The sequence below is a fragment of the Gossypium arboreum genome, chromosome 1, assembly GCF_025698485.1.
Source record: "Gossypium arboreum isolate Shixiya-1 chromosome 1, ASM2569848v2, whole genome shotgun sequence".
In the NCBI taxonomy this organism is placed as follows: domain Eukaryota; kingdom Viridiplantae; phylum Streptophyta; class Magnoliopsida; order Malvales; family Malvaceae; genus Gossypium; species Gossypium arboreum.
In genome coordinates this window covers 79,421,805-79,442,152 of record NC_069070.1, presented here as the reverse complement: position 1 = coordinate 79,442,152, position 20,348 = coordinate 79,421,805, and the positions used below count along the sequence as shown (strand labels likewise).

Here is a 20,348-nt window from a genome sequence, read left to right as displayed (position 1 = left end):
TCCATTACCGCTTATTGATGATTTGTTTGATCAACTAAAGGGAGCCTCAGTGTTTTCAAAGATAGATTTGAGATCGGGTTATTATCGATTCTTGGATTCGAGATTCGGATGTACCCAAACCGCTTTCGAATGAGGTACTATCACTACGAGTTCTTAGTGATGCCATTCGGCTCACTAATGCCCTACGGTATTTATGGATTTGATGAATCGGATCTTCGACCATATTTGGATCGGTTCAGTAGTTGTGTTCATTGACGACATCTTGGTCTATTCAAGAGATGAGACCGAACATGCGAGCACCGAGATTAGTGTTGCAAATATTACGGATAAGCGGTTATATGCTAAGTTCAGCAAGTGTGAGTTCGGTTAAGAGAGGTTAGCTTCTTGGGTCATATGGTATCTCAGATCGGTATTCGAGTCGACCGAGCAAAATTTCAGCCATACTTAACTGGAAGCCTCCAAGAAATATTACCGAGGTTCGAGCTTTTTGGGACTTGCTTGGTTCCTACCGACGATTTGTAAAAGGATTCTCGATGATAGCCACACCCATGACGAAACTGCTTCAGAAAGAGGTCAAGTTTGAATGGACGGAAAAGTGTCAGAAAAGTTTCGATCAATTGAAAACTCATTTGACGGAAGCTCGAGTATTAGTGCAGCCCAAATCTGGCAAAGAGTTTGTCATCTATAGTGACGCCTCCCTACTTGGGTTAGGTTGCGTATTGATGCAAGGGGGTTGAGTTGTGGCCTATGCGTCGAGACAATTAAAGCCACATGAGAAGAATTATCCGGCCCATGATCTCGAATTAGCTGCCATCGTATTCGCCTTGAAAATATGGCGACATTACTTATTTGGTGAGAAGTGCCATGTATTTTCGGATCACAAAAGTCTCAAATATTTGATGACCCAAAGAGACTTGAATCTACGACAAAGGCGTTGGCTTGAGTTGTTGAAAGATTATGAGCTGGTCATTGATTATCACCCGGGAAAGGCTAATGTGGTTGCGGACGCCTTAAGCCGGAAATCACTGTTCGCTTTGTGAGCGATGAATGTACACTTGTCTGTTCTACCCGACAATGTGTTAGTAGCTGAATTAAAAGGCAAACCATTATTGATTCATCAAATTCGTGAAGCTCAGAAAGTCGATGATGAAATGGTTGCAAAACGGGCTGAGTGTGTTCCGAACAAGGAATCGGAGTTTCAAATTGATGATGATGATTGTTTGAGGTTCAGAAGTCATTTGTGTGTTCCAAGGAATTCGGAACTCATTTCGATGATTCTGAACGAAGCCCATTGTAGCCGAATGTCAATTCACCCAGGGAGTACGAAGATGTACAACGATTTGAAACGTAGGTTTTGGTGGCATGGTATGAAACAAGACATCTCCGACTTTGTTTCGAGATGTTTAATATGTCAACAAGTGAAAGCGGAACATCAAGTGCCTTCAGGATTACTTCAGCCGATCAAGATACCCGAGTGGAAATGGGATCGAGTCACAATGGACTTTGTGTCCGGACTGCCATTGTCAGCAAGTAAGAAGGATGCGATTTGGGTTGTTGTTGATAGACTGACTAAGTTGGCTCACTTTATCCTCGTGCGTATGGATTTTTCATTGGATAAACTAGCTGAATTGTACGTTTCTCAGATTGTGAGATTACACGGGGTACCGATTTCTATTGTGTCGGATAGAGATCCGAGATTCACCTCGCCATTTTGGAAGAAATTGCAAGAAGCTTTGGGTACCAAGTTGCATTTCAGCACCGCCTTTCACCCCCAAACCGATGGTCAATCCGAGCGGATAATTCAGATACTTGAGGATATGTTGAGATGTTGCATCCTCGAGTTCAGTGGTTCATAGGAACGGTATTTACCTTTGATTGAATTCGCTTACAACAATAGTTTTCAATCAAGTATTAAGATGTCACCTACGAGGCCTTGTACGGCGTAAATGCCGTACACCATTGTTTTGGACCGAGCTCGGTGAAAGTAAAATTTTCGAGTGGATTTGAGTAAAGATGCTGAATGAGAAAGTAAAAGTAATCCGTGAAAATCAAGATAGCCTCCAATCGTCGTAAGTCGACGCGGATCTCAAACGAAAAGACATTGAGTATCGGCGGAGATAAAGTGTTTCTTAAAGTTTTGCCTTGGAAAAGATACTCGATTTGGTCAGTAAGGCAAATTGAGTCCGAGGTTCATCGGGCCATATGAAGTATCCGAACGAGTCGGTCCAGTTGCATATCGATTGATTTTGCCTCTTGAACTTGAAAAGATTCACGTCGTCTTTCATGTTTCGATGCTTCGACGTTATAGATATGATCCATCACACATAATTAGTCCATCAGAGGTCGAAATTCAAGCCAATATGAGTTATGAAGAAGAACCGATTCGTATCCTAGCACGTGAAGTGAAAGAGTTGCGAAACAAGAGGGTTCCGCTAGTGAAAGTGTTATGGCTCAAACACGGGATAGAAGAAGCTACTTGGGAACTCGAGAACTCTATGAAAGAGCGATACCCAAACCTATTTACCGGTAAGATTTTCGGGACGAAAATTTCTTAAGTGGGGAGAGTTGTGACACCTTAAAACGACCCTAGTCGGAATGTGGTTTCGGGACCACAAAACCGAGGCATAAAAATAATTTAAAATTTATTTTGATGCCTATAATGTGTTTAACTCATGTGTGACATTTTGATGTTTTGATTTAGAGTTATAAATGTGAATTTCACTAGAAAGGACCTAGTAGTAAACTTTGAAAGTATGATGGGGAAATGTGTGATGACTAGTTGATCATGCATGCAAAAATGAGGGGTTTGCATGTCAAATTTCCCCATTTAAGAACTAGTGGCCGCCATGACAAGGGGATGGGCAAAACATGTCATGAAACATGTTTTGTAAGTGGTTTATGTTGGAATAAATAAAATAAGTTGTATGGTAATAAAAAATGAAAAAAAATGTGTGTGAAGGCTTCTCCCTCCCTTTGCAGTGAGTTGAAGAAAAGCAAAGAAAAAAAAAATTGTTCATCCTTTTTCATTCCTTTTGGCCGAAAATACTAAGGAAGAAGGAAGGAGTTTTGCTTCATGCTTGGTTTGGAAGAGGATCAGGAGGAGGTTTGGCCATACTTGTATCTAGATTAAGGTATGTTTGAGGTTGTGTCATGAGATTCATGCATGTTTTTAGTTGATAGCTTGATGCTCTTATTATCCCATGGTTCAAATCTTTGTTATATCATGGGGATGGTATTTGGCCAAGGTGGATTTTGTGTTAATGCCATTGCATGTTAAATATGAAGCTTGCTAATGATACATGTGATGGTGGATTGATGGCTCTTGGACTTTCTTTTTAGTATTTTTGAGTAAGACATTGAGTTCTTTGTTTAATCATGACCAAAAATTACGGTGTTGTGATGTATTCGGCCATGGTACATCCATAAGTATGATTTATGCTCATTGCATGGAAAGTAAGATTTGTGTTTTGGATTTATGTTCATGTTTAGTTACAATCAACTTGAGATTCGGCTCTAGCATATATATATGTATATATGTTTGCACATGATGTATTGGTATGACATATATACTATCTCAAGTATATATTTACTTATGATGATGTTTCGGTTATGAAGGAAATGATAGATGTGTATTGAGTTACAATATGCAATGCATTAGTTAGTAAAATGTATGCCGTTCATGTGTGATATTAAGTGTATAATTGGCCTCAACATGGACATGCATATTCGGTCACATGAGAGGGATTAGTGTGCATGCATTCGGTTAGAGGCAAGCATATTGATGCCTATTCTTGGCTTGGAAAATTCGGCTAAGGAGAGTACTAACTAATGTGTTGAATTCGATTCGTGATTTCGTACACATGTGACTCTAATGTCTAATGTATATAAGGGCTAAGTACCTTGAGCTTCACTTTGATGTTTGAATGAATTGTGTGAATTAGCTCAAGAGCTTAGAGGACCACAGTTGGATAAGGGAAAGGAAAAAGTGATCGAATAGCCGTCGAAATCGTTCGACAACATCCGAGGTAAGTCTTCGAGTAATGACCCTACTTGAATTATATTGAAATGATTTGTCATATTATGGCGGACAGCCGAATGTGCGTAGGGACTAAGTTATAAAGTCAATTGAAATCATGCTCTTTGTGTGTGGCTATTGAGCCGAAATTGGAAAGGTTTGATAAATGTTTTGTGTTTGAGCCTTAGTAACGAGAATGAAATATGGATGTGTCGTGATTATTGATATATGTGTACATGAGCATTTGAATGATACCCGGGCTAAGTCCCGAAGGCATTTATGCTAGTGATTATATCCGGGCTAAGACTCGAAGGCATTCATGCGAGTTGTTATATCCGGGCTAAGACCCGAAGGCATTTGTGCAAGTTACCAAATCCGGGTTAAGACCCGAAGGCAATTGTGCTTGTGGTTATATCCGGCTAAATTCCGAAGAGATTCGGTTTGAAGGTGAGCATTTTGGTGCTATAATAAATTCAATTAATACGCTCGAAAAATCCATACGATAAGGTATGTTTACATGTGCATCGAAAAAGTCGATCCGTTTGAAATAGTATTCGTTCAATCGACTAACGAACTTTCGGCTCTTAGATAGGTTGATACCTTGTGTGTATTTGTTGATGAAGTGTGAAGTAAGTATGATTATGAGAATGTGTATTAATAAAGTGATTCATTTAGCTATGTGAATGTAATACTTTAGTCAAAGCTGATTTCATTACTTGAGACTTACTAAGCATTAAAATGCTTACCCCGTTGCTTTGGCTCTCTGTTTTATAGATTTTGCTCGTTAGCTATCGGATTCGGGATTATCAAAGTCGAAGTCATCCACACTATCAAAGCCGCCTTTTTGGTACAAATTTTGGTTGAACTTTGAAATGGCATGTATAGGACTACTCTTCCGTTTGTTGGTCATAGACCCCTTTGATTTTGTATAAATTTGGATAGCCATGCGAAAATGGCTTATATACACTTTGGCATGGTATCATAATCATTTTGTATGTTGTTCATTAAGAGGTATGGAAATGTTTGGAAACGATTAGCCATTGGAATGGTTAATCATGATCATTCCTTGTGCCATGTATGCTAAAAGGGCTAGTTGAATCAAAGAAATTATGAAGTAGGTAAAGGTTACCTTGAAAACAGATGCTGACAGCAGCAGTGATATGGATGTGAAAAATCACTAAAAATAGTAGGAATGGAATTAAGTAGTTAATAAATTATATAAATTAACCTTGATGAATCTACTTTCATATGGAAGAAACAAAATGGTCATATGAGTTATATGTTAAGAGATATTAAAGTTCTCGTGAAACAGGGCCGGAACGGTTTCTGGATCCCCTGTTCCAACTTTGGAAATTCATTGTAAATTAACCAGAGAGAATTAGGAGTCATGCCATATATGTATAGATTCCTCTTTGAGTTTAGTTTCTATAGAAAGAAACGGCATCAGTATTGAAGCCCTGTACAGGGAGATATCCAAGTCGTAATGCGTGAAGGTCAGTGTAGTCGAACCCTGGATTAGGGGAGACTTTAACTAATAAACTGTACTAATTGGCCCGACCAAAAATTCTAGAAAAAAATATGTTGATGTACATATGAGTCTAATTTCAGGGAAAAATTACGAAACTGATTTTCGAGCTTTGAAACTCAAGATATGATTTTTAAGGCGACAGTGATGCAGTAACCAGCTTGTCTGGAAAATTTTAAATGGACTGTGAAAATGATTAAGTCAAGTTTGTGTGCACCTTGTGTTTGACTCCGGTAACGGACTCGGGTACGGGGTGTTACAATCCAAAAACATACATTCAATCACTTCAATTCACATTCAAGTCTATTCTCAACTTGTCAAACTAGGCATTTTATACGACTATATGATGAGTCTTTTAAGTATTTCACATACGTTATAAATAACCCAAATTCATACCAAATAGACTATTTCCTACCCTATACCATTACCAACTTTAAATTTACTTATTTCACTATCGCATTCACAATTCAAAGTGACATACATAAGACATCCTAGGTACATGCCATTACCAATAATTAATATGTTTTACCTCATTGAATTCGAGATCGGCCTGGGATGCTGATTCTACGGTCTGGTTTTAACTTACCCTACGCACAGAAACAAACTGTACGTTGAGTATGAACTCAGTGGTATTTCTATAATTCGAACACTTAATAATAATAAAAATATTACAAACTCTTAAAATCATATAATCAACACAATGGTATAATTGTTCAATATCATTAAGTAGTAATCAACTATTTACTTTGCATTCAAGAATCTATTTTAATCCAACTTCTATATTAGTCAATAATTTTCAATATCAATCGCTTTATCATTATCATTCAATAATAATCAATTATTCTTTGATAATCAGTTTCCAACATATATTTACAATTCATTTGAATAATAATATTATTAATCTTTCATTCAATATTCTCAGACTATTCCATTTCAATAACATCAATATTCTTTAGTAACAATCAATTGATCTTTATTGTTCAAGATCGCCTATCATCAAGATTAATCGATTATTCAAGAATAGTCAATTATTCAGTAATAATCAGTTATTTAGTACCTTTATTTACCCCTATTAACATAATTCGGACTTTGGCCGATACACGGATCCAGCCAAACACACCAGTACGGCACATTGCTCCTTAACGGTACATAGTACCTAAACAGTAATCAGAAACAGTAGCAGTAACAGTAACATTAATAGTATTCAACACACAAAGTGCTGAATCTGTAACACTAACGGTAATAGAATTTGACACACAAATTGTCGAGTCAGTAACAGTAACAGTAATCTACACATAAGTGCCTGATTAGTAAGTCGGCAAAAACCCGTACTCTTCTATATCCTATGGCATGCAAACTATATTTGACTAGCCTGACTAGTTAATAGGGTATTTAATAAACTTTCAGTTTTCAATCAAGATATATTTCAATTAATCGATATATTCTCAATTCAATATATTTCAATTCACTTTATATTAACAAATGTTCAAATTTCATAATAATCATATATTTTCATATCAATTTCATCATTTCCCAAATCAATAAATATATGTATATATTTTCAATATAACCTACATTCATATTCAATTCCACATCAATCACTTTTATCCATATAAATTCAATAAATTTAACATATACCAATAAATTCAATAAAATACAATAATTCTTACCTTAACATTTTCCATATACTTTAAATAAAAATATAACAATCAATAACTAAGTTCGGATTATAGAAATACAAACCGTAATTTTCGAGCTAACCCCCGTCGACTTTACCTTTTTGCTTGCTTAGACAAGATTTTCTGGCACAATGTTAGCTACAGAAATCAATTAAAAATTATTAATACATTACCATTCAATTTCACATTGAATATTTCAATTTTTATTCAACTTTTGTCTAAATTCCAATTTAGTCACTAAACCGGAACTAACTTTTATCCTTCACATTTAACTCAATACTTTCATTCAATTTCCACTTTAAACTAATTTCAACTCTCTAATTTCACCATAAAACCATAATTTAAAAATTCTTTCAATTTAGTCCCTACTATTCAAAACTTATGATTTACCCTACAATTCAATCCTTATTTCACTTCTAACTTGAAATTCTATCAATTTAACCCTTAATTTTTTAATTTATTTAACATGAACCATCTAGAAATCTAATATCTTTCAAAATATCAACTTAATTTCACCAAAACCTTATTCCAAAGCTTCTAAAACATCAAAATTAAGTAAAAATGGCTAAATTGACTTACCTATTAAAATTTAAAGCTCCAAAACCTCAATTTCTCCCTTTTTATTTCTTTCCCCTTTCTTTCCCCCATTTTCGTTTGAGCATTCTGTTTCTTTTCTTTGTTTCCTTTCTTTTCTTTCTTTATTTACTATATATATATAATATAATAATAACAATAAAATATCTGTATTAAATATCTTTTAAATAACAAATATTTATTTTACATTTACATATCATCATCCCCATACACTTGTCATAATTAAATTTATTTATTATATAAATATCTTATAATATAATTACTTAGTTAATAAATATCTTTTATAAATAGTAAATATCTATTAGTAATTAAATACAAGTATTACAAGTGTATGTATTTTTTTATTTACACACTTGTATCAAATCATCACCACACATTTGTCTTTATTTTATTTTATTTTATTTATTTAATTTATTTAATTAATATAAAAGAATAATATAATAATAAAATAATATTTACTTAAATAATAAGTAAATACATACATGTATTACAAATGTATATACAATATTTATTACACATGTATTTTATTTTTACCACACACTTGACACTCATTTTGGCTTATTTGCTTATTTAGTCCCTTTAATTTTCTTTGTTCTATAATTAAAATTTCACACTATATTCAATTTAATCCTTTTATCTAATTACTCTTAACTTAAGCTAATTCACTTCATTAAACTTTAATTAACCACTCACTTAACTTCGTAAATATTTATTAAAATATTTATGAATCCATTTTCAGAAACAGAGGCCCAAAAATACACTTTTCCGATAACTATAAAATTCGGGTCGTTACATTTCTCCCCCTCTTAATAAATTTCGTCCTCGAAATTTACTTGAAAAGAGGTGGAGGTATAGAAATCTCACTGTTTCTTTCGGTTCCCATGTAGCTTCCTCAATAATATGACTTCACCATAATACTTTTACTAACAAAACTCATTTATTACATAATTCCTTCACCTCCCGAGCTAGTATCTCAACTGACTCTTCTTCATACAATGAATCATATCAAATCTCAATGTCCTCTGTTGAAATAACATGTGAAAAATCTGATCTACATCTTCTGAGTATCAAAACATGAAAACATCCTAAATTTTCTGTAACTTCAGAGGAAAAACCAACCAATACGTTACCAATCCGACTTTTTTACAATTTTACAATTTTACATAGCCCAATAGAACGAGAACTCAATTTTTTTCATCTCAATCTTATAGTTTTCTTCTAATGTGAAACTTTAAGAAATACCTTATCATTAACAGAATACTCGATAACCCGACATTTCAAGTCCACATATGATTTATATCTATCAAAAGTTGTTTTCAATCTATCTTGAATCTTTTTGACATATTCCCTGTTTCCTGAATTAATTCTAGCCCAATCATTTTTTTCTTTCACTCAATACCCATATAGAATTTCTGACAATCAAATGCCGTCTTTAAACTATCTCAAACCACTTCCACTTTCTTCAGTTTCACAAATTAAACAACCCTGTATATTCTTTTTCTCACCATATTCAATCAAATACTATACAGTTTTACATTCACAATCATACAGAGTTTCATACAGTGCTACTTAGTACTTATCTGCAAACTGTTATTGCGTACCCAAAACTTCTTATACTTGTTCTAAAGTCAGAATGTAAACCATGTATCTCACTTAGAAGTAATAAAAACTGGCATACCATGTAATCTGACATCTCAGAAGCCTATATTTCAGACAATTATTAAGTAAGAAATTTATTCATATCGGGATAAAATATGCAGACTTCGCCATACCTTCAACGATTATTCAAATATCATTTTTCTTTTTCGCAGATAGAGATAATTCCAATTCAAACCCATAGAAATTCTATCTTATTTCCATTCTAGTATCATCACTGGCTATAACAGTTCTGAAGGTATTAGTATCTAATGTTTAATTTTATCTTGCTAACATATAAACATTTCTGAGCTTTGTAGACCTGCTGTAGAGGAGTCAGTTTAACTTTTATCTGAACTAAAATTGAGCCATCTGCATATGATAATAGTCGGGTATTTTCAGCTTGTAATCACAAACAAAACTTTCAATTTGGACTATACATAACTTCATTTGTCTTTCCCAGATGATAATCAATTATCATATCATGATCTTTTAATGTAAGGACAATAGCTACCACTCCCGAATCATGTATCAGATAATTCTTTTTAGGTGATTCTAACATTCCATAACATAAACTATTAGTTTACTTTCTTGCATCAAAACATTGTTATCCCTGTAAATCACAAGTTTCTTTATTGAATTTAGGACTAAACCAGAACTAGTGCTTTAGTTAACTGAGCTTTCAACTAATCAAAACATTGCTGACATTTATCATACCATTCCACTTCCACATCTTTCTGTAATAATTTACCATATCATCCAAAAATCATTTCTCAAATTTCTGGTAATGACTAGCTAGTCTTAGAAAACCTCTGATTTCAGATATATATTTTCAGTATCATTTCAAGCACAAGATATATAGCCAATTCAGTTTCTCTAACCAACAACAATTCAAGTAACTCTTCTGGAAACACATCAGAATTGCCACTGATTTAAACTCTGACTCAGATATTTTAATATCCAATACATAAGCAAAGTAAGTACCTTAACCTTTTCTGACACATTTCTGAGTTGACATGATTAATATCACAATAGACAAATCATTCATTCTTCTCTGATTCAACAAAGCATTTCATCATCCTGACTTTGCAATATAATATACTTTTGCTTGTAATTTACCACAGCATCGTCCAAAATTAACCATTCTGTTATTAGGATCACATCAAATAGTAATAATGTTAAATTGATTAGAAAACAGTACTCTAGTATCATTATTAGATAGTTCCTGTAAATTTTATCAACCAATAAATAATGATCCGGAAATTTTGATACTTCTACCAAAAATTCAGCAAACTCAATAGGCAAATCTTTAGTAGATACTGAACTCATGCAATCATAGGAATAGTCAAACCAAGATCAATTTAAAATAATCATATCAGTGTCGATAAAAAAGAAAGTACCTATAATGACATCTGGTAGAAAAATATCTTCGTATATACGATTAACATATGCCATGGCTGATGTTTATTCTCTAGATTTTACAGTGAAGTCCTTTGTCATACCTCTACTATCATTCATATTTCAAGATGATCTACCTCTGATAACTGTATTACTCAGTCTTGAAATTTGAATATTATTTTTTTTTCAATTTTCTTCAAACAATTACTAGGATAATAATCAAAAGAATCATTTCAACACATGTTCCACTCTTTATTCTACATTTTCCGTACCTACTACAGATGTAGCTCAAGATCTTGGACTGAAGCATCGGGTATCTCAATCTTCTACTTGAAGTTTTTAATTTCCATTTCAATCTATCTTTTTGTTTTACTAAACTCTTCAACTTTATGTCTTCATTTAAACTATCTTCAAACCACTTGTACATTATGGTTTCAGTCGAAATACACCCTCTGGTATAATTATTCAATCAGACAAATTCCCTTCACACACAGTTACAGTCATATGAATCTGTTTAGGCTTTATGAATTCCTTACATCTCTGATCAAGAACTCTCTAGCTGATATATATTTCTTTCAGAACCCATTTGGAAAATTTCCAAATGAGCCTTTCTTAATCACAACATAAATCAATATTTTCCACCACTGGTAAGCTGAATCTTTTAACAGAAATATCATACCTTTCTAACATTTAATTGATAAACAGAACAATTCATTTACAATCCTAATAATATTCTTTATCCAAATTTCAGTTCTTTCAAGATCATTTTCAACTGTAATTCTTAATTCTTCCACAATATATTTACAGAATATTATCAATAGATAACTTACCCATTCAGACAAGCTCTGTACCTTGAAGCACTTCGGGAACCGATTGAGAAACAGGAGGGGTAGATGTTGTCCCAGATACAGTTTCTTCTACTCACTGAAGAGCGTCAGTCAGAGTTCTAAATAATTATATTTTATCCCTTTCTCTATTATTTCATCAGTCAACATTCACTAATTAATTACTCATTGAGTTAATACTCAATATTACCGATTCAGTTTCCATCTAATTCATGAGATTATTCGTCTCTAGTATATATTTTGTAATCAATATCATCGATATGTTCATATAACATTTTCAACTATATAGCAGAAACAAACAAATATATCAGCATCCGATCCCGATTCAATTTCGACTCAACTATGGCATGTAACTCTAGACTCAATTTCGAGCTGAATTTGTCCGAGAATTGGCTAAACCTGATTAGCTCTGATACCACTAAATGTAACACCCCCTAACCCTATCCCGTCACCGGAACAGGATTACAAAGTATTACCGGTCATTATAGTTCAATCACAATTAAAACAGAAATAATTATTACACAGTTCATAAAATATTTCTTATTGTTCCTTTAATAGGCCATCGAGATCTGAGATAGAAGATAAACATAAATCGGGACTCAATCGGAAGCTTATAAAATTTTTCGTGTAATTCTCAAAATTTCCTTTTTTGAACAGTACCACACATCTGTGTATAAGCCGTATGTCTCTCACGGTCTGGCCACACGCCCGCGTGCCAAGCCGTATAGACTTTAAATGAGCCTTAATGTCAAGTTTACCAACCCTATAATACAATAACACCAAACTATCCAAAAACGTACATTCAATCACTTCAATTCACATCCAAATATATTCTCAACTTATCAAACTAGGCATTTTATACGACTATATGATAAGTCTTTTAAGTATTTCACATACGTTATCAAATAACCCAAATTCATACCAAATAGACTATTTCCTACCCTATACCATTACCAACTCTAAATTTACTTATTTTAGTATTGCATTCACAATTCAAAGTGACATATATAAGACATCCTAAGTACATGCCATTACCAATAATTAACATGCTTTACCTCATTGAATTCGGGATCGGCCTGGGATGCTGATTCAACGGTCTGGCTTTAACTTACCCTGCGTACAGAAATAAACCATACGCTGAGTATGAACTTAGTGGTATTTCTATAATTCGAACACTTAATAATAAAAAAAATATTACAAACTCTTAAAATCATATAATCAACACAATGGTATAATTGTTCAATATCATTAAGTAGTAATCAACTATTTACTTTGCATTTAGTAATCTGTTTTAATCCAACTTCTATATTAGTCAATAATTTTCAATATCAACCAGCTTTATCATTATCATTTAGTAATAATAAATTATTCTTTGATAATCGCTTTCAACATATATTTACAATTCATTTGAATAATAATATTATTCATCTTTCATTCAATATTTTGTACTATTCCATTTCAATAACAAATCAATATTCTTTAGTAACAATCAATTGATCTTTATTCTTCAAGATTACTACCATCAATATTAATCAATTATTCAAGAATAATCATTTATTCAAGAATAATGCTTATTCAAGAATAGTCAATTATTCAATAATAATCGTTATTCAAGACCTTTATTTACCCCTATTAACATAATTCAGACTTTGGCGGATACACGGATCCAACCAAACACTCCAGTATGACACATTGCAGCTTAACGGTACATAGTAGCTAAACAATAATCAGAAATGGTAGCAGTAACAGTAACATTAATAGTATTCAACACACAAAGTGCTGAATCAGAATAAAGAATCTGAATAAAGATTTGACACACAAAGTGTCGAGTTGGTAACAAGAATAAAGAATGGTAATGATATGATGAGTCGGCACATAAGTGCTCGCCAAGAAGGTGCAAAACCTGTACTCTTCCATATCCTATGGCATGCCAACTATATCCGACTAGCCGAACTAGTTAATAGGGTATTTAATAAACTTTCGCTTTTCAATCAATATATATTTCAATTAATCGATATATTCTCAATTCAATATATTTCAATTCACTTTATATTAACAAATGTTCAAATTTCATCATAATCATATATTTTCATATCAATTTCATCATTTCCCAAATCAATAAATATATATTTTTCAATATAACCTACATTCATATTCAATCCCACATCAATCACATTTATCCATATAAATTCAATATATTTAACATATACCAATTAATCCATTTCAATCATAAAACACAATAATTCTTACCATAACATTTGGCATATACTTTAAATAAAAATATAACAATCAATAACTAAGTTCGGATTATAGAAATACAATCCGTAATTTCTGAGCTAACCCCCGTTGACTTTGCCTTTTTCCTTGCTTAGACGAGATTTTCCGGCACAATATAAGCTATGGAAATCAATTAAAAATTATCAATATACTACCATTCAATTTCACATTGAATATTTCAATTTTTATTCAACTTTTGTCTAAATTCCAATTTAGTCACTAAACCGAAACTATTATTCTTCACATTTAACTCAATACTTTCATTCAATTTCCACTTTAAACTAACTTCAACTCTCTAATTTCACCATAAAACCATAATTTTGAAATTCTTTCAATTTAGTCCCTACTATTCAAAACTTATGATTTACCTTACAATTCAACCTTATTTCACTTCTAACTTCAAATTCTATCAATTTAACTCTTAAGTCTTTAATTTATTTCACATGAACCATATCTAGAAATCTAATATCTTTCAAAATATCAACTTAATTTCACCAAAACCTTATTCCGGGCTTCTAAAACATCAAAATTAAGTAAAAATGGCTAAATTGACTTACCTATTAAAGTTTAAAGCTTCAAAACCTCAATTTCTCCCTTTTTCTTTCTTTCCTCTTTCTTTCGCCCATTTTTGTTTGAGCATTCTGTTTCTTTTCTTTGTTTCCTTTCTTTTCTTTCTTTCTTTATTATATATAATATGATAATAACAATAAAAAATCTATATTTAATATCTTTTAAATAACAAATGTTTATTTTACATTTGTATATCATCATCCCCATACACTTGTCATAATTAAATTTATTTATTATATAAATATCTTATAATATAATTACTTAATTAATAAATATCTTTTATAAATAGTAAATATCTATTAGTAATTAAATACAAGTATTAGAAGTGTGTGTATTTTTTTTATTTACACACTTGTATCAAATCATCACCACACATTTGTCTTTATTTTATTTTATTTATTTATTTACTTTATTTAATTAATATAAAAGAATAATATAATAATAAAATAATATTCACTTAAATAATAAGTAAATACATACATGTATTACAAATGTATATACAATATTTATTGTACATGTATTTTATTTTTACCACACACTTGGCACTCATTTTGGCTTATTTGCTTATTTAGTCCCTTCAATTTTCTTTATTCTATAATTAAAATTTCACACTATATTCAATTTAATCCTTTTATCTAATTACTCTTAATTTAAGCTAATTAACTTCATTAAACTTTAATTAACCAGTCACTTAACTTTTTAAATATTTATTAAAAGTATTTACAGATCAAGTTTTCAGAAATAGAGACCCAAAAATACACTGTTCTGATAACTGGAAAATTCGGGTCGTTACATTGAGGATCGTTTGTATTCTACTAGGACAATCAAATTACATGTACAATTTATTGATGGCTCCCTACATTTGAAACTTTTAATGTTTGTATGTAACAACCCCTTTTCTATGACATCGAAACAGTAGTTTCGGAACCACAAATCTGAGCGAAAATTAAAAAGTTATTTTATTTTATCTATGGTTGGCATCATGATAGGAAGGTCACATGAAAATTTTGATATGAAAATTTTACTGATTGTGCGTTCAATTAGGGAAAGGACTAAATTGCATAAAATGCAAAAGTTGGGTTCTAGTAGCTATAGGTATCAAATAGCTATGGAATTCAAAACTTAAGGTCCTTATATAATAATTGGACAATTGAAGAGTAGTTAGTAGATATTTTAATAACTTATCCATGGAAAAATTAGAAAAGGGCAGGGACTAAATTTGAAATCAATAAAATTATTAGATGATAATTAATTAAAAAGAAAAAAATCATCTAATTTGATATCATCTTCCCTAATTTTTCTATGGAAACCCTAGAAGATTGGAAGAAAACTTTCCAAGCTCAATAAGGTATGAAATTAAGTCTCGTTTTTTAGTAATTTCTATATATTTGGAATCGGGATAGCCTAATCTTTCTATTTAGGGGATTTATTTGAAAAGTTATCAATGTATGAAATTTGGGTAATGGATAAATATGCTGAAAATTAGAAATTTATGGTAGAAAATGAAAAGTTATTCATAGATAAACAACTTTTACAAAGCAATTTTTGATGAAAACTTGATTTAGAGACTAAAATGAAAAAGTGGTAAAACCCATGGAAAATTTTGAAATTTATAGAAAATAAGTGCTGTAAATTTTAAGTTGAAATTTTGGTTAGGCTTGGAATAGGGAGTAAATTGCATGAATTTTAGTTTCCGGGCCTAGGGATGAAATCAAAAATTTTGAAAAGGATAGGGGCAAAATGGTAATTTTGCCTAGGACCCAATAAAATGCAAATGTAAATGAAATGTGATATATTAATAGTCAAATTTATCCATATAGTTCCAGAAAGACCAACTACGGAACTAGATCGACGAAAGCAAAAGATTTTGGATTAGTTGACATTCAAATACGAATCATTTTCAAGGTAAGTTCGTGTGACTTAAATATGTATGTTTATATACTTGAATTGAATTGTATGATTGTGTTGATATGTATGAGATGATGCACATAATGAAATAGTCATATGTTGTGAAAAATGGACAAATTGTCATGTTTCAATTGAATGTTGAATTTTGATGGGTTAAGAGTAAATATGTTGCAGATATAATTTAACCCAGACGGGTAATTCTAATATAAGCCCTCTTGTGCTTAGGTTAGAAATTGGATTTAGCCCGGACGGGTAATCCATATTAAGCTCCCTAGAACATACGCTATAGATAGGATTTAGCTTCGACTAGTAATCCTACTATAAAATGTATGGCTCAAGAGTGTGCCTTTTATTATGTACCCTAATGGGTACTTTTGCACATGTGTATATTACTCAAACATCCATCGAGATTTCAATAGTTCGACGGAAAAGACCCTTGAAGTGTGGAAATGTTAAATTGATGGAAGCTTGTAATATGATGAGCTCATCTATGTTTACTTGATATTTATATGAGATTATGTAACTAACTTGTTGAATAAGTGTATGTTTTTAGGTAACTTACCCAAAATTGATGGATTGTGAATTTATGTATGCTTGAATTAGTAAATATGACCGGTAAGTTTACTTTCCATTGTACGAACTTACTAAGCATAAAATGCTTACTCCATTTAATTTTCCCTATTTTATAGTGCTCAAAGCCCGCGAAGGTTGGAAGTCGGTCGAAGCAGGCATCACACTATCCACTATCTCATTTTGGTATAAATGGAAATCTCATTTTGGTATAATGGCATGTATAAGGTTATTTGGCCAATGATGGCTTGTAGTTGTAGTTTTGTAAACTAGCCATTGGAGTGGCTTGTGATGATCTAAGTTTGGCTATTTTTGAAGTAATATTTTGGTAATTACATAAGTGCTTATTATGTGTTAGTTTGTTGGAATTATGTTAGCATATAAGTTTATGTTAAGAGTAAGTTTATGCCCTTTGTTGAATGAGATAATACCACATTAATGATGGCAAATTGTATGTAAATATGGTGTTGGATTGGTGGATATATACTTGTGAGTTTTGGTACAGGAAAATGGTAAGTTTTGGGTGACAAATGAGGCTAGGAAATGGCCTTATTTTATCCACACGAGCAGACACACGGGCATGTGTCTTGGCGGTATGTGACACACGGCTTGTCCCATGGGCATGTGGTCCAGCTGTGGGTCCCCTGCATCTTAAAAATGAGAAACAAAATGCTCAGAATTGGGTACATGGTCAGAGACACAAGTGTGTTACACGGTCGTATGAAAACTGCACCTAAATTTCGAAAATAAAATTAGCCACACGGCCTAGTACCCGGGCGTGTGACTTGGCCGTGTGACTTAAATTTCTTCATGCCTTAAAAGTTAGAGAGTTACACGGGTTAGGGACACGGATGAGTGTAGTACTTGGCCTAACCACACGGGCGTTTGAGCCCTGTACCTTGGAAAATTTTTGAAATGTCGCGAAAACTTCTATGAGTTTTTGATTAAGTCCCGACTTGATTCTAATGCTCATATTGGGCCTCGAGGGTCTAATTAATGGATGTTTTCAATGATCTCGATAAATGAATAGTAATTTATAAGAATTATCTGTAAAATGTTATGGATGTTTTCGTAGTACTCTGAAACCCTGATTCAACGATGGGTACGGGTTAGGGGTGTTACATTTAGTAGTATCATAGTTACGGTTTAGTCAATTCTTAGACTAACTAATAAGTACGAGTCTAGCTATACATGCCATTATATAAATTATGATAGTGTGATATCTCCTGATCACTTTTAAATGTATTTTCATATAGTATTGTCTTCCAACTAAGCTAGAGCTGAGACTGAGGAAGTTGAGAGCGGTGCTCAAGCTTCCGTTTAATGAGTTGCAGCTAGTGGTAGTAGAAGGCCTGTATCTGAGGGCCGAAGTGAGGTGGAAAAAGAAGCCTTCTTGGAATTGATGGATGAATAGTTTAGTGAATATATGAGAAAAAACCCTTTTGTTCAAAGACCTCCTACGCCTACTTCACAACATGATGAAACACCACAGGATGCTAGACATGTTAGAATTGGTAAGGATCTAGTAGATAAAATTAGAAAACATGAGGCTGAAGAATTTAGGGCTACGGCTAATAACGATCCAGAAATGGTCGAGTTTTGGCTAGAAAATACTATTCGTGTCCTAGATGAATCATGTACACTAGCCGAATGTCTAAAATGTGCAGTATTGTTGTTGAAAGACATAGCCTACCATTGGTGGAAAACCATATCTTCTGTGGTACCAAAGGAAAATATCACATGGGAATTTTTCCAAACAGAGTTTAAAAAGAAGTATATTAGTAAAAGATTCCTAGACCAGAAAAAAGAATGAATTTCTAGGGCTTAAATAGATAAATATATCAGTGTTCGAGTATGAACGAGAATTTGTTAGATTGGGCAAGTATGATAGTGAATGGGTTCAAACTGAAGCCAAAATGAGCAAAAAAATTGAAGAAGAGCTAAATGAAGATATCAAGATGTTAATTGGAAAAGGGCTAAATGAAGATATCAAGCTGTTAATTGGAATTTTGGAATTAAGAGAATTTGTGGTGTTGGCTGAACGAGCACACAAGGCCAATGAGCTAACCAAAGAAAAGAGGTAAGCGGAAAATGATGCTCGAGTTCCAAACAAAAGATTTATGAACAAAACACAATCATCTGCTTCAAAGAAATTAAAGAATTATCATGAGTGTTTTGCTACATCAAGGGAGTACTCGGGAAAGGAACAAAGTTCTAAACATACCAACCCGAGGTCTTCGTCTCCCTAAATAACCAGTATTAGGAGTACTGGAAACCCCAAACCACGATGCAATGTCTATAATAAATTGCATATTGGTTATATTAACCATTTTCTTAAAGATTGCTCGAAAAGGGTTGAGAAAGACATTGAAAAACCTCAAAGACGAGTAATCCTATCTCGAAGGGTAGACCACCACGGTATTCCAGAAATACCGATGGTAGTTATAGTGCTACAAAAGATTTAATAGCTAAATCTGTGGCTCAGGCTCCAGCAAGAACATATACAATACGTGCAAGGGAAGATGCTTTGGCACCAGATGTTATCACTGGTACATTCTCTCTACTTGATACTGATATTATTACTTTGATTGATCCTGGTTCCATGCATTCATATATATGCACAAACTTTGTGTTTGTGAAAAATATAATTGTTGAATTCACTGAATTTGTGGTTAAAGTTTCAAACCCCTTAGGTTAGCATGTTATGGTGGATAAAATTTGTAAAAATTGCCCATTGATGATAGAGGGTTATTTTTTTTTGGCTAATTTGATGTTGTTACCCTTTGATGAATTTGATGTAATATTGGGAATGAACTGGTGAACCCATCATGATGCAGTAGTAAATTGTAAGCATAAATACATTGTATTGAAGTGTCAGAATGGTGAGTTACTCCAGGTTGAATATGATAAATTGGATGGGTTGTCTAATGTGGTTTCAGCAATATCAGTACAAAGATATATTAAAAACAGTTATGAGGCTTATCTTGCTATTGTATTAGATACCAAAGTATCAAAGTTGAAAATCCAGTGAATGCTGGTTGTTTGTGAGTTTCCTGAGGTATTTCCAGAAGAACTACTTGGTTTACCTCCAGCTAGAGAGGTGGAATTTTCTATGGACCTTGCGCTAGGGACGACGCCGATATCTATAGTACCATATAGAATGGTTCTTACAAAATTGCAAGAGCTGAAGGTACAGTTGCAAGAGTTGATTATAAAGGATTTGCATAACCCAACTTCTCACAATGGGCTGCACCTGTATTGTTTGTAAAGAAGAAAGATGGATCATTGAGATTATGCATCGACTACAGATAGCTTAATAAAGTCACAGTAAA

At 32.7% G+C, this 20,348-nt stretch overlaps 1 protein-coding gene across 1 annotated transcript in view; it reads left to right on the top strand.

Annotated features, from left to right (window-relative positions):
• LOC108481487 (uncharacterized) overlaps positions 1 to 18,419 on the top strand; it is a 61,307-nt gene extending 42,888 nt beyond the window's left edge. The window contains exon 3 of the mRNA XM_017784613.1: positions 18,273 to 18,419. Within this exon, the coding sequence (XP_017640102.1) occupies positions 18,273 to 18,419 (147 nt within the window). The remainder of the gene's footprint in view (positions 1 to 18,272) is intronic.
• Positions 18,420 to 20,348: the final 1,929 nt, after the last annotated feature.